The 13,268-nt window shown below is 47.2% G+C and overlaps 1 protein-coding gene across 3 annotated transcripts in view; it reads right to left on the minus strand.

The window, feature by feature from the left end:
* The window catches only part of Tspan14 (tetraspanin 14), a 57,160-nt gene that overhangs the window by 19,645 nt on the left and 24,247 nt on the right, over positions 1-13,268 (minus strand). For all 3 annotated transcript variants that reach the window (XM_057770892.1, XM_057770895.1, XM_057770893.1), the window contains exon 2: positions 9,968-10,065. In XM_057770892.1, the coding sequence (XP_057626875.1) occupies positions 9,968-10,048 (81 nt within the window). In that variant the 5' untranslated portion in view covers positions 10,049-10,065. The remainder of the gene's footprint in view (positions 1-9,967; positions 10,066-13,268) is intronic.

Below are 13,268 nucleotides of genomic sequence, written 5' to 3' on the forward strand. Positions count from 1 at the left end.
AGACTATTAGAGATACCTGCGTCTCCTTCAACTGCCTATGATTCAACTAAATCTGAGGTCATATTGGCCTCCAGGAGGCACAGACCCTAAAACAGCAGTTCTCAACCTTCATAATGCTTCGACCCTTTAATAGTTAGTTCCTCATGTTGCATTGACTCTCAACCATATAATTATTTTCATTGCTACACCATTAACTAATTTTGCTAGTTAAGAATTGTAATGTAAACAACTGTGTTTTCCGATGGTTTTAGACTACCCCTATGAGGAAGTCATTTGACCCCTCCCCCCAGGTTGAGAACTGCTGTCCTTAACCCAACCTGGCCTTGAAAGTCCACTCAGTGGGCTGAGCCTTACCTGGGTCATAGTACGTCATTGGGGTTATGTAGCCCTGTCTACTATGAATGAGGACCCTGGGAGTTCAAAACAGGGCAGCGAACCTCTTTCCAAATAATCCCTTATCAAAAGTCTTAGCTGAGGGCTGGCCAAACGGCTCAAAGAGAAAAGGTATGGAAAACTGATGACATGATTTGATCCCCAGATCCCACAGTAGGAGAAAGCAGACTCCCTAAAATTGCCCTCTGATCTCCATGTGCACACCATAGACGCTAATAAATAAAATAAAATAAACACCCATTTTAAAAGTCTGAAAAGAACCACCTCTCAACGGAAGTTTGAAAGGTCGAAGAGCCATGGGGAGGCTAGGCCTGCTTCCTCATTACAGGGGAAATGGGTCCAAGGCAGGAGGCACCATGCCGGGGTCACAGAGCTGTCACAGGCCAGCTTTTCCTCCCTCCGGGGGGCAGCTGTGAATGAGAAGCAGATGGCCTCTGCAGCACTGCAGGGGACCCAGCGAGCGGCCTGCTCCAGGGGCAGCTTAGGGTGACACTGATAACCTAAGCCCCACCCAGCAAAGGTTAAGGAAAGACAATGGAGGAACCAAGTTATTACAGGGAGGCTCTGGGCAGCACACCAGCAGACTGCCTCTGCCTTCACTGTCCCATATTACATAGGGAAACATCCAGGTTACAATACCAGGGCGAAACAGTCAACATTCTGAGTTCTGTGTGTTCCCTGAGCTCTGCTGCAACTGTCCCACTGGCTGTGAACACTGGGAGAAGCCAGAATTGCTAGACAAATGGATAGATGTGGCGGCGTTCCAGTGAAAATTACGTGCAAAACAAGCAGAACCAGGTCTGACGTGCTGGCCACAGGCGGCCAAGCCCAGCACTAAACTATCACATTAAAATCATCTGGACTTATGGATGAAGACAGGATTTCCTTTAATTCAGCCACGTAAACTCTGGGTATCTCTAACTCTGGTATGTTTTTGTATTATTTTAGCAGATGTGAACAGCTTACAACTGTATAGAACCCATCGACACATGCCTATAATAAAGTGTTCCACAACACCATACTGTTATGGAAAAACATTCTCATCAAAAACTACCTGGTACCCAGGTAAAAATTCCTTAAAAAAAAAAAAAAGAAAGAAAAGGCCCTGTAAGAAGGTGGCAGAAATCAAAAAAACAAGGGACAAAGGAATGACAGCAAATTAACAAAGACTTGAAGACAGATACATGCACGCTGAGGAAAACATAGGTGGCAATGCAGAAAGGAGCAAAAGACACATACAAAAAGACTCCTGTGGGTGGGGATCATGGTACAGGCACCTAATCCCAGAACTCAGGAGGCAGAGGCAGACAGATCTCCAGAGTCTGAGGCCATAGCGAAATCCTGTGTCTCGCTCTGCACAAAACACAGTTCACACGGAGAAAAGGAAACACGGGAGTGCCCTTTGAAACACAAATAAGGCGAGAATTTTCTCAATAGAACCCTAAGAGCACAAAAAACAGGCCCAAGAAAAAGAAATTACACACACACACACTTAGGAAGAAGCAGTTTAAATGAACAGACATCCTACAGAATGGAAGAGAAATCTTTGCCAACTACATTAGACTAAGTGATTTAGGTTAATATGTAGAGTTACAAAAAATTGAACACTAAAAAACAAACCAAAATAAAAAGAAGAAGAAAAATAAGTATTCAAAGTGCCAATAAATCAATAGGACCATGAACCGAATACAGAGTCTCACCATGTAGCTCTGGCTGGCCTAGAATTAACCATGTAGATCACACTGTCCTCAAACTCAAGATGCCTCTGGCTCCTCAGTGCTAGAATTAAAGGTACACTAACACATGTGCCTTGCCTCTGCCCCCCCGGAAATATTTGTGGATTTTTTGCTTGTTTTTTTTTTTTGTTTTGTTTTTTGTTTTTTGTTTTTTTTTTGAGTGCTCAACATCAGGGAAATGCAAATTAAATTAAAATTAAAACTACTTTGAGATTTCATGTCACCCCGGAAAGAATGTGAAGAAGGCAAGCACTGAATGATAAGGGTTTGGGGAAATAGGGGCCCTTACACAATGCTGGTGGAGTATAATCTACTCAGGCACGATGGAAATCATTGTGGAGGTTTCACAAACAATCTCATGTGTGGATGGCGGCCAGGAAACTAGAGGGCCGGTGAGGCGGAGTAAAAGGCTTCAAGGAAGGGGTGTGGGGTGATGATATGAAGGGAAGTGGAATACTGGGAGTGGAAGGATAAGGCAGGGACGGGAAGGAAGGGAGGGCAAGGCTAAACCAACACGAGGACTGTAGGAAGCCGCCGTGAAGAGTACCAGCGTGGAGGCCACAAGTTGTCATGGTTACTTTCTTTGTTCTCCACCTTAGTTACTGAGTCAGGGTCTCTGGTTGAACCCAGAGCTCAGAGTCAACTAGCCCTGCCAGCCACCTTGACCCGGGAATCTGTCTTCCGAGTGCCCGCCCAGGTTTTATGTGGACTCTGGAGATCTGAATTCCAGTCCTCACTTTGGCTAGGAAGCAATTTATCCACTGAACCCTTGCCCCCGCTGTTCAACAGAAATTTGAAAAGTGATTTCTGAAGAAAGAAGACAAAAAACAAAGCAGTACAAACAAGATGGAACTGAGGCACTCCCACAGGGCAGGCAGCCCTCTCTGATAGAGCTGCCATGCCAGTGATCTACTGGCACGCGCGCGCACACACACACCTTGTATTGGCAAGCATCCTGTGGATATGTAACAACCATACGCCAGGCACTAGCCACCATGCACAAGGGACAGCCTTTCTCCTTAACTTCCTTAGTGGTCTCCACTTGGCACATGGCTGAGGCATCCCGAGGTGAATACTCCTAGCCACACCTTAGTTGGAGGGGAGTCCCTGACATGGCAGTCCTTGCCCTCTGCCTTGGCAAGGCTGACTCTGAGAACACATGCACTCCTACTTATGCCAAGAGATAAGGAGCCTCACTTCCTGTGACTGTAAGTGGGTAAGTGTGTCGGCCAGGTCAAATCAATGCACACACCTTCTGACCCACTAATCTCACTCCTGGGAATCTACCCGAGCAATAGCTCCCTTCCTTTCCTACAGGGAAGAACCCGTACTGCATAAATCTGTACCAGTCTCTACAGTCTTATCTAGAACAGGGAAAAGCTGAAGCAACCTAAATGTCTCACATAGGAATTCCTACAAAAAATACAACCAGAAAGACCTTGTAGCAACCAAAATGTCCTCCGCCTGTGTGTTGGTATGATATGCAGCCCCCAGCCAGGTTTTGAAGACACTACCCATGAGGACATTAAACTACACACATCTACAGAGAGGCGGTTGCAGCATGGAGAGGGGTGCATGTTATTCAGGGATGTGTTGTTGAGTCTTCTGGAATTCAGGCAATTACAAAGGTGCATTCAATAATACTTTTATTTATTTTTATTTTATGTACATTGGATTTTTTATTGTTTTTATTGAGCTAAATATTTTACCCCACTCCCCCTCCTTCCTCCCTTCTTCCCATACACTGATGTTCAGCCTGCATATAAGTCTGTGAGGGTGACAAATCCCCTGGAACTGAAGTTACAGTCAGGTGGGAACGCTCATGTGGGTGCTGGGAATTGAACTCAAGTCCTCTGGAAAAGCAGCCAGTGTCCTTAACGGCTGAGCCATCTTTCCAGCCCCTCAATAATTATTGAAAGAAGAGAGAGCATATCTCAGCAGTGAAAACTACATTGTTTCATTCTTAAAACAGATTTTTCATATGCATCATTTAAAAGATGGAAGTAAAGGAGCTGAGAATGCAGTTCAGCTGGTAGAACGCTTGCCTTGCATGCATATGAAAGCCTAGGTTCAAACCCCAGCACTACATAAAACAAGCAAGACAGCAGTCTGTGCCGGGAGAACCATCAGAAATGCAAAGTCATCCACAGCTAGTGGAGACCTTATCTTAGTGGAGGAAAAGGGCGTACAGGGGGTGGGGAGGATGGAGGGGTGGGGAGACAGAGAACACAGGTGAAGGAAGCTGGGAAACAAACTGCAGTCAGGTCAGGGTCTCATACAACAGTCAGAGCTCACTGGGAAAGGCCAATTCTCCATGAACTGGGGGGTGGGTTAGGACTGCTCCCCCAGTCTTCTTGCTCACTCTCTGGAGTAGCGCAGCTGTCAGTCCTAGTGTGCCAGAGTAGACTGGGGCTCATCTGGTAAAACTATCAGTAACTTCTCCCTTGTTGAGACTCTTGACTCAGATTATACATTATGTTCACCCTACCCACAGGAGGTATCAGTTACTGGGAAGGAGTGGGCTGAGATGTTCGAGGTTCCTGCCCCACTGTCTCACTCAGAAGCAAGGTTGCCTATTTACAACCAGATACAAACTCATAAAATTGACAAGCTAGAAAGCTAGGACTTAAACTCACTGAGGTTGTCAATGGCAGGGTGTTGGCTTTTTTTCCAGCTTTTTTTGAAAGTAAAAACATACAGAAGGTTCTCCTAGTGGTGTAGCACAGACCTGATGCCTCCATTTTAATCTGCCTCTAAAACAGATCCAGGCAAGTGCTTTATTTGAATTTGGGGAAATTACACTCAATGCTTATGGAAGCAAGCAATCTTGACTTGTGGATCATACTCCTTGAGAACATTCAAGAAGCAAATTCAGGGCAGGGTGCCTTCTTTACAAAACTGAGCTGTATATGAACATAGACAGGGCAGTCCACAGCTCCTCCTGTCTTGCTTCCCCAGTTTCTCTTCCTCTGTCTGCTAAAATGAGACATTTCTTATATTTCTATGAAACACACATGACATAAAATTTATTTTAACCATGTTCAAGTGTACAGCTCAGTGAGATGAAGTACATCACAGTAGGGCCAATCATTTTCACCACCCATCCAGAGAGCTCCTTTTATATTACAAAGGTGAAACCGGACCCCTTAAACAATAATTCCTTGCTATGGGTTGATTGCGTTCCCCAAGATTCATGTGCGAGAGACTGTCTCCATTGCAACGGTGTTGAGAAGTGGGGCTTTCCGGAGGGCAGTAGGTCATGAGGATGAATGGATTAATTCATTACTGTTGGAGTGGGCCTGGTATAAAACTGAGTTTGAAGGATACAGATAGAGCACAGTAGCAAAGCGCATACCCAGCACATACATGGCCCCATGCTCATGCCCAGCACTACAGGGAGGTGGGGGAGTGACTGAATTTGGCCTCCCTTTGCACTCTTTCATTCTTTCATCCATGTGACGCTTCCACTAGGCTATGGCTTCCCCAATCTTGCCCTTCTCTGCCTCCAGAACAGTAGTTCTCAACCCTCCTAAAAACACTGCTACCCTTTGATACAACTCCTCACGTTATGGTGATCCCCAACTATAAACTTATTTTCACCGCTACTTGATACCTGTAATTTTCTACTGTTATAAATTGTAATGTAAATACCCGTGTTCTCCAAAGGTTTTTGGCAACCCCTGTAAAAGGGTTGTTGAGCCCCCAGAGGTCACAACCCACGTAAGCTGAGAGCTGTTGCTCTAGAACCATGTGCCAAATCAACTTCTATTGGTTAGAGGTGACCCAGCTGGAGGTGATCTGAACAAGCGGCACAGATGGACTATGACCCTCCCATTTGCTCATCACCTGGCAACCAAATTCTACTCTTTGTGTCTGCCTGTTGACTACTCTAGTTACTGAGTGGGGCCATCTAGTCAGTATCTACCCTGAAGTGGAATCTGATTGTTATTTTTGTATCTGGGTTATTTTACTTAATATAATGTTCTAAAGGTTCATCCACACTGTAGCATGTGTCCTAGAGTGACCAAGGCTCTCCTGACATGTATATGGAACATATCCTTATCCATGGATGATCGATAGTCACAGGTTGTTTCTACCTTTTGGCTACGGTGAATAAGGTTGTGCATACTGGAGAACAGACCCCTGACATTCTGCTTTCAGTTCTCCTGAGTATATATCCAGAAGTGGGGTTGCTGGAGCACATGGTAATTTCATTGTTAACCTGAAGTAACATCAGACTGCAATCATGGATCATTATGTGTTTCCATGACAACAATGTACAAGGTCACAGATTTCTGCACATCCACATCAACATTTATTTTCTGCTTAAAAAAAAAAAAAAGAAAAGAAAAAGAAGGAAAAGAAAAGGAAATACATCACACCTTAGTGAGTGTGAGGTAGTATCATATTGTGGTTTTGATTTGTTTTCCCTGGGTTGAACTGAGACTCTAAACTAGAAACAGGTCTAGCACAAGGAGAAAAGTTTGTGTGTGGGGAACGGGCGAAGGGATAAAACAGTACTAGTGTTCTCAAACAAAGTGGTAGGCTGGCTAGAAGCTACTTTCTGCATCACCCTGTGTAAAGAACTTCACGAAGCCCAATTCTCTGCTTGCAAAGAGCAGCATCCACTTCTTACCAAGTGGAGGATGGGCTCTGGGAACCCCAGCCTCAAAGTCAGAAAAAAGCAAACTGACGAAAATCATTGGAGTGCTACAAAGATCTATCCCGACGTCTCAATGCAGCTACTCTATCCTATGACCTCAACCCGGTCACAGAAACATCAGGCTGCCATCTGCACACTCAAGCTGGCCTACTGAGCAGTCCTTCCCCACCACAACAAAGCGAACACAAATGCTCCATGTGGAAAATGATCCAGGCTTTGATTCAAAGAAATCCAAGAGAGGGTGGGGATGAAGACGAAACAAAACCAGCTGTAAGAAGTTCATTTCCAAAGCTGGATGATGGAAGCACCAGGCTTGTTACATTTCTCTACTTTCTCCATCTAAAACAGAAAACGCAGAAGCCATGTGGACTTAGCATGCCATTTTCTACTTTTTCTGAAACCTCGTAAGGGAGACACAACAGGCAGCTGAGATCAGCTCTCAATGATAACACCAGGCTTTTCAAGGTCACTGGGTTCAGGAGGGAGGCCAGACTGTGTCCAGGTGTCCATAGTAGGCTGGCTTACTTTCCTCACTGAACTGGGAGCTTCCCAGGTCTCTGTGAGTTTCAGTGCTTGGGCCTCCCTCCATATTCTTGTATCCTGCCCAGGGTAAGTGAATCCCTGCCAGGAACACAGGGGACGGTGGCCAACACCAAGGGGCCCAGCCTCCCGCTTCCACTCCCATCCATGGCCAACACCAAGGGGCCCAGCCTCCCGCTTCCACTTCCATCCATGGCCAACACCAAGGGGCCCAGCCTCCCGCTTCCACTCCCATCCATGAGGACATTTTCTCACTGTTCCTGTTTGTTCCCTACTCTTCTGCCCCAGTGCTCGCTAACAAAAATGATTAACTCTCGACCACAGACACTAACTGCCAAGTCTGCACAAATCCTTAAAATACTACTACATACTTCAACCCAGCAGGCTTGCCACAGTTCTGGACTCACTGAACTCCACTGTTGGAGTTTGCTGCTGCTGGTGCAGTGTTCCCTGGATCTGTTACAAAGATCTGAAGGACAGAGGCGACCAGGGACTGGGCCTTGACAATAAGGGTATTGTGCCACCTGCAGCAATTGGGATGAGTCAAAGGTCAAGTCAAAAGCTAAGCAGGCAAGGTCAGGGCACTTGCTTGGGAAAAGAGGGAGCACAGGCCCTCCATACAAAGAGCGAAATGCAGTCTAAGAAGCCCTGCAATACACAGCAAGAATGGAGTGCAGGCCTCTGTGCCTAAGAACTGTAGCGCACATGACTATCTATCTAGTCAACTCCTCGCCTCTTTTGCTTCCTGGCCATGAGGAGAGCAACATGGTGCCACACACTCTACATCACTGCCATCTGACACCACAACCAGAAACTAAAATCAACAGTCCAGGTGATCATGAAACCTCTTAAAATGTGTGCCCCAAATCAACCTCTCTGTTTTTAAGTTCGCCACACCTGGTATTTTGTCAGAGCGCCAGAAAGCAAGCACACACATTGATATCCAGTACCGCCCTACATCGGGAGCCAAGCTGAAGTTGGTGATGGAAGACTGTCTGAGCACAGGGAAGTCTGAGTTGGATGCCATACTACTGCAGTCCACACTATTTCTCTGGGACAGAAAATCCTAAGTACACAGATAAATCGCCAGGACATGACGTCGTAAGGTCGAAGTTGAAAAGGCAGGAATTAGAGGGTGCATCTCCAGAACGTCACTGGCCAGTCAGGGAACACCTCAAGATCTCCACACATACCTCGTCCAAGTTCCACCTCAGAACATGGCTTAAACGGCCTTCTCCCTCCCTCTGTAGCCACTCTGAAGCCAGATCACACCACCCAATACAAACAAAACCTTCTAAAAGTTAAAGAAATAGAAAGCCAGGGATGGTAGCATATGATCATAATCCTAGCTAATCAGAACACTGAGGCAGGGGGATCATAAGTTCAAAGTCACCCTTGGCAACTGTCTTAAATAGGGTCTCTATAACACCATGACCAAATGTGACTTGGGGAGAAAAAGATTTCTTTTACCTTGAAGATTACAGTCTGTCACTGAGGGAAGTCTGGGCAGAAACTCAAGCAGACGGGAACCTGGAGACGGAAACTGAAGCAAGAGCTATAGAGAAATGCTGCCTACTGGAACCTCGTTTCTCGTGGCTTTTCCAGCTTACTTCCTTACAGCACCCAGGACCACCAGCCAAAGGTGGCGCCACCTATAATGGACTAGGCCAAATCCAGACAGATTTGCCACCTACATGCAAATCTTATGGAGGCACTTTTCTCAGCTGACAGCTGCTCTTCCCAAATGATTCGAGCTTGTATCAAACATTAAACTAGCCAGGACAACAATTAAGATTATCTGAAAATAAAAACTAAAGAGGGCTGGGGTGTGGCTTAGTGGTAGAGTGCTTGCTTAACATGCACTCAGCCCTGGGCTCAAATCCCAGCACTGTGAAAGAAGAAAGAGGTAAATAATAACAACACCCTTGAGACTGGTGTGGCCTGAGCTTCCTAACACCTGGCCTGGCCTGTGTCGCCTTACTCCAGCCTCACAGCTGCCTGCTGTCCTTTGCTCAGCTCACTTCCTCCTCTACACAGGCAGCCAGACAACCTTTGCAACTACTATTCTGACTGGGTCTTTCCTTTCCTCTTCAAACCGACAGGGCTGCCTCTTCATTAATACTCGGGTCTCGGTCCCCGAGCTTACTTTCTGCACCCTTGGCTCAGCGTACTCTGCCAAACACATACACAACAGCAAGGAGCTGTCCTGCCTACCTTCCGATGCTCTTATACCACTCTTAGGAAATCACTTTTTGTCCCTCCTCAACTATCCCCTTCCAGGATACAGCAGAGAGCCTGGTCCACAAAGTACTTAGCTGTTCATGTCTTCCCAAGGCATTGTTGGGTTAGGAAGATAGCATCGTCACTCCAAGACTGTGTCCAAAGGCTTCCTGAGTCCTGCAGACCCAGGGCAGGGGGTAGGGTGAGGGTGGGTGGGTGGAGCCCTTAGTCTGACTTTTAGTCACCTTGGTGCACCCACGACATTACTCCTGGCTGGTTCTAAGAGGACAGGGACCATGGAACCTGCCCACATCTTCCCAAGGCCTCCCTGTCTGGTCATCAGAAGTACAGGGAGAATCAGGACTCAGTGATGAAGGTTCCGACCAGGAGACCATGGCGGCGCCCCAGGACTTACCCAGAAGACGATGTTGTAGCTGAAGAGCAGGTACTTGTACCAGCAGCTGACCTCGGCATTCGAGTATCTATAATAGTGCATCTTCTGAGAGGCGGGACCTGTGGGGACAGCGACTGATGAGGCACAATCAGCTTTACGCCTGCTCCCCAAGCGCAAAGGCCACGCTTCCACTCAACTTCCAGAAACCTCCACTGCTCCCTCATGTCCACTTGTTCATCTAAATACAAATGTTCTAACAGTGCCAATTAGAGGCTAGACAACAGCCAGGTTAAGTCAGCTTCCATTTAAAAACAAAAACAAATGGAAAAATCTGAAAAAAGAAAGGATGAGAACTTTGAAGTGTCTTCAAAGTATCAGAAACTCTGGAACCTTCTCAACCATTTACTGCATCATCTTCTCAACCGTGCATTGATTATTCCACTCCACGCCAAGGACAGTGGAGTTCAGAAAAGTTATGTGACCATCCCAAGACAAGGGGATAAACACAGTGGCTCTAATCCCAGCCTTTGGAAGACTGAGACATGCAGGCTGCTGTGAGTATCAGGCCAACTTAGGCTACACAGTGTGACCTCACCTATAAAAAAATAAATCCATAAATACGAGGGTAAGGACGGAGTCCGGAATCTGTACCATAGAAAGCAGATTCCACTGTCCACATTATTTTATCCACCATAGCCAACGAGGAAATGAAGACTTGGAACACAGGAGGCACAGTGGGAAGAAAGCTGAAAGATGGGCAGGCTTGTGCAGGATCCAACCATGGTGCCGGCACAGAAAGACTATTAAGGCTCCATGTTCATTTGTCTGTTGTCTGAGACAAGTTCCCATTCTCAGCGTGTGGAGAAGTGAGAAGGCCCCGTCTGGATAGAGAGGCCACTGAGGCCCACAACAACCAGCATTCACCATCACTCCATCCTCCTTCCTACCTCCTACGCTATCCTACATGACCACAGCTTTGCCCTCCTGGCCAAAGGCAAACAATCCGGACTATCCTGTCCCTGTAGGAGCACTCTTGGAGCTGTGAACAATGTATGTTGTTTCTTGTCTGCCTGCTCAAAACACTCACAAAGCTAGGCTGCCAGTGTTACTTCCATTTATCCACCACCCCCAGGAAGAAAGCATGGATGAACGGTGGGACAGGAAAGGTGAAAGCGGGGGAGGGGGGCAGGATCTGAGGCATCAGACTGTAAGGGGGTACCACCATCTCCGCACACTCAACACCACCCCACACGTACATGCAGACAGGCACACAGCAGCCTAACATCTACCCCACCATCACCCCACTACCAGGACACTTCTGTGACACCGCCCTCTAAGGATGAGTGGGGACACACTCTGCCTAGTGCTGCAGACACCCGCACCACAGAACCACACAAGCAACAACACGGGGAAGCTCAAACTCCTTCAGAAATGAAAGAGTTCAGAAAAAGGCACAGGCACCAATCGTCACAGCATGGCCTGACCAATCAAGTCCCTGCCCCATTGAGGCCTTGGGGACCTCAACTGAAACAGGTAATATATGACAAGTCCCTGGCGCTACCATGAGGGAGGGCTTCACCTGACATCATCGGAGTCCGCCCCACATTTTACAGGCTCCAGCCCCGCCACCATCTGTGTAGGTTTGGTTGGGCTCTGAATGTGTATTAAGCTTCTTGGGTGACTAGGCCATGAAGCCAGATGCAGGCCTGGTGGAGCGGCTATTACACACCAGAGGGCCGCGTCTCTGTGGGAGCCTGGGAAGACAGAAGAGCCCTGCTGTGTGGGTGCAGCACCTTGGCCAGCTGTAACGGGCCCTGCAGACACCTAACCAGAGAGGACGTTCTTCAACACAAGCGCTGTCTGCTTCATTTGAGGACATTTGTACGAAAGGAAAGATAATTAGAGACAACTAGATGGTCCTCTGTAGGAGTTAAAAATTCAGCCTAGAGTTCATTAACTCTAACCCACTTAGCTATTGAAATGTGCTGTTCAGAGAGCAAAATGTCCCAAGTGCTAGGAACTCCGTCCCTTAGAGACAAGACTGTCCTGTCCTCAGAGCACCAAAGGCACCCCTTTTTCCAGGGCTCATGGAGAAGCTGGGGGAAACAGGCCACACAAGCACCCAGATGTTCACAACTCCTAGACGGCACTCCATGGCCACCATTTGGCCCAGTGAGGATAAGAACTCTAAGCCCCCTCCATCTTCTCACCAGCAAACACTGTCTGCTTGGCCTGGCAATATTGACTCACTGTGTGTCCCAGCTCCAGGCCTTCATGATTATCCCATGATGACCATCACAATACAAATCCCAGGTCTCTTTCAGTTTTAGCAAGTTCAATGTGGATAACACAGACCCACACAGAAAACTATCCCATGGGGAAATAGCATTCTGGAGTGTAGTACGTTCTCCCTATTCAGGGTGATGTCTTCTCTCCCCATTTGGTTCACCCTCCTTCACCCCACAAGCCCCACAACCAAACAGGAAGCAACTCTGTCTGCACAAATCAGAAGCTGGGGTCCAAACCCTCATCAAAGAACTGCAAGTCAAGACCTAATTAAAAACCCCCACGTGCAGTGACTTCCCAACACTTGGCACCTCACGAGGTCTGGCTGCAGGGGCCACACACTCCCTTACTGTCCAGGGCACAAGGTATCACACCCATACAGCATGCCCCGCCTGCTACTTACAAACCAAGAACATGCATGAGCATCATCTCACTTCCTTTGAAATGACAACTCAGACCCTGGGGTGGGGTGGCCTCCTGATGGTACTGATTTCCCCATCCCCAACTCACAGAAAGGGAAACCGTTTCAATGGCAATAAAAAACCCTACTTTCCAGCTTTCTGCCATGAGTCTCAGGAAGGGAAAAACGGTGGTGGCCTTGGGCTCTCCTTTGGGGTCCTGTTGTCTCCTGCTGGCCAGAAACCCAAAGATGTATTTTACAGCTTACACTGTAGAACAACGGGAATACTTCTTTTTCAGCCTGGTCTAAACTTGTCCTCTACAACAGGGCACAATGGTCTTCAGCAAAGCTAAGAATCAGCAACTCAAAACTTCAGGGGCAGAAAAAGGACTGAGCACTCATGAGCCAGCTGCCCATACTCTTCCTACACTCACGGCTGTGAGGACACTAGAAACTAGACCTGACCCCAAATGACTCCAAAGTGTCCAGGGTCCCTGACATCTCACCTAATGTGCAAAACACAGAGTGAAGGCAGACCTTAGCCAAGTATCTGGGGTAACTGGAGGTTTCTCGTCCCACCTGGTCCCATAGCCACTTTGAAAATAACTACTCTGAGGCTTAATATTAATTACAAAC

This window comes from Chionomys nivalis, chromosome 5 (genome assembly GCF_950005125.1).
Source record: "Chionomys nivalis chromosome 5, mChiNiv1.1, whole genome shotgun sequence".
Classification (NCBI taxonomy): domain Eukaryota; kingdom Metazoa; phylum Chordata; class Mammalia; order Rodentia; family Cricetidae; genus Chionomys; species Chionomys nivalis.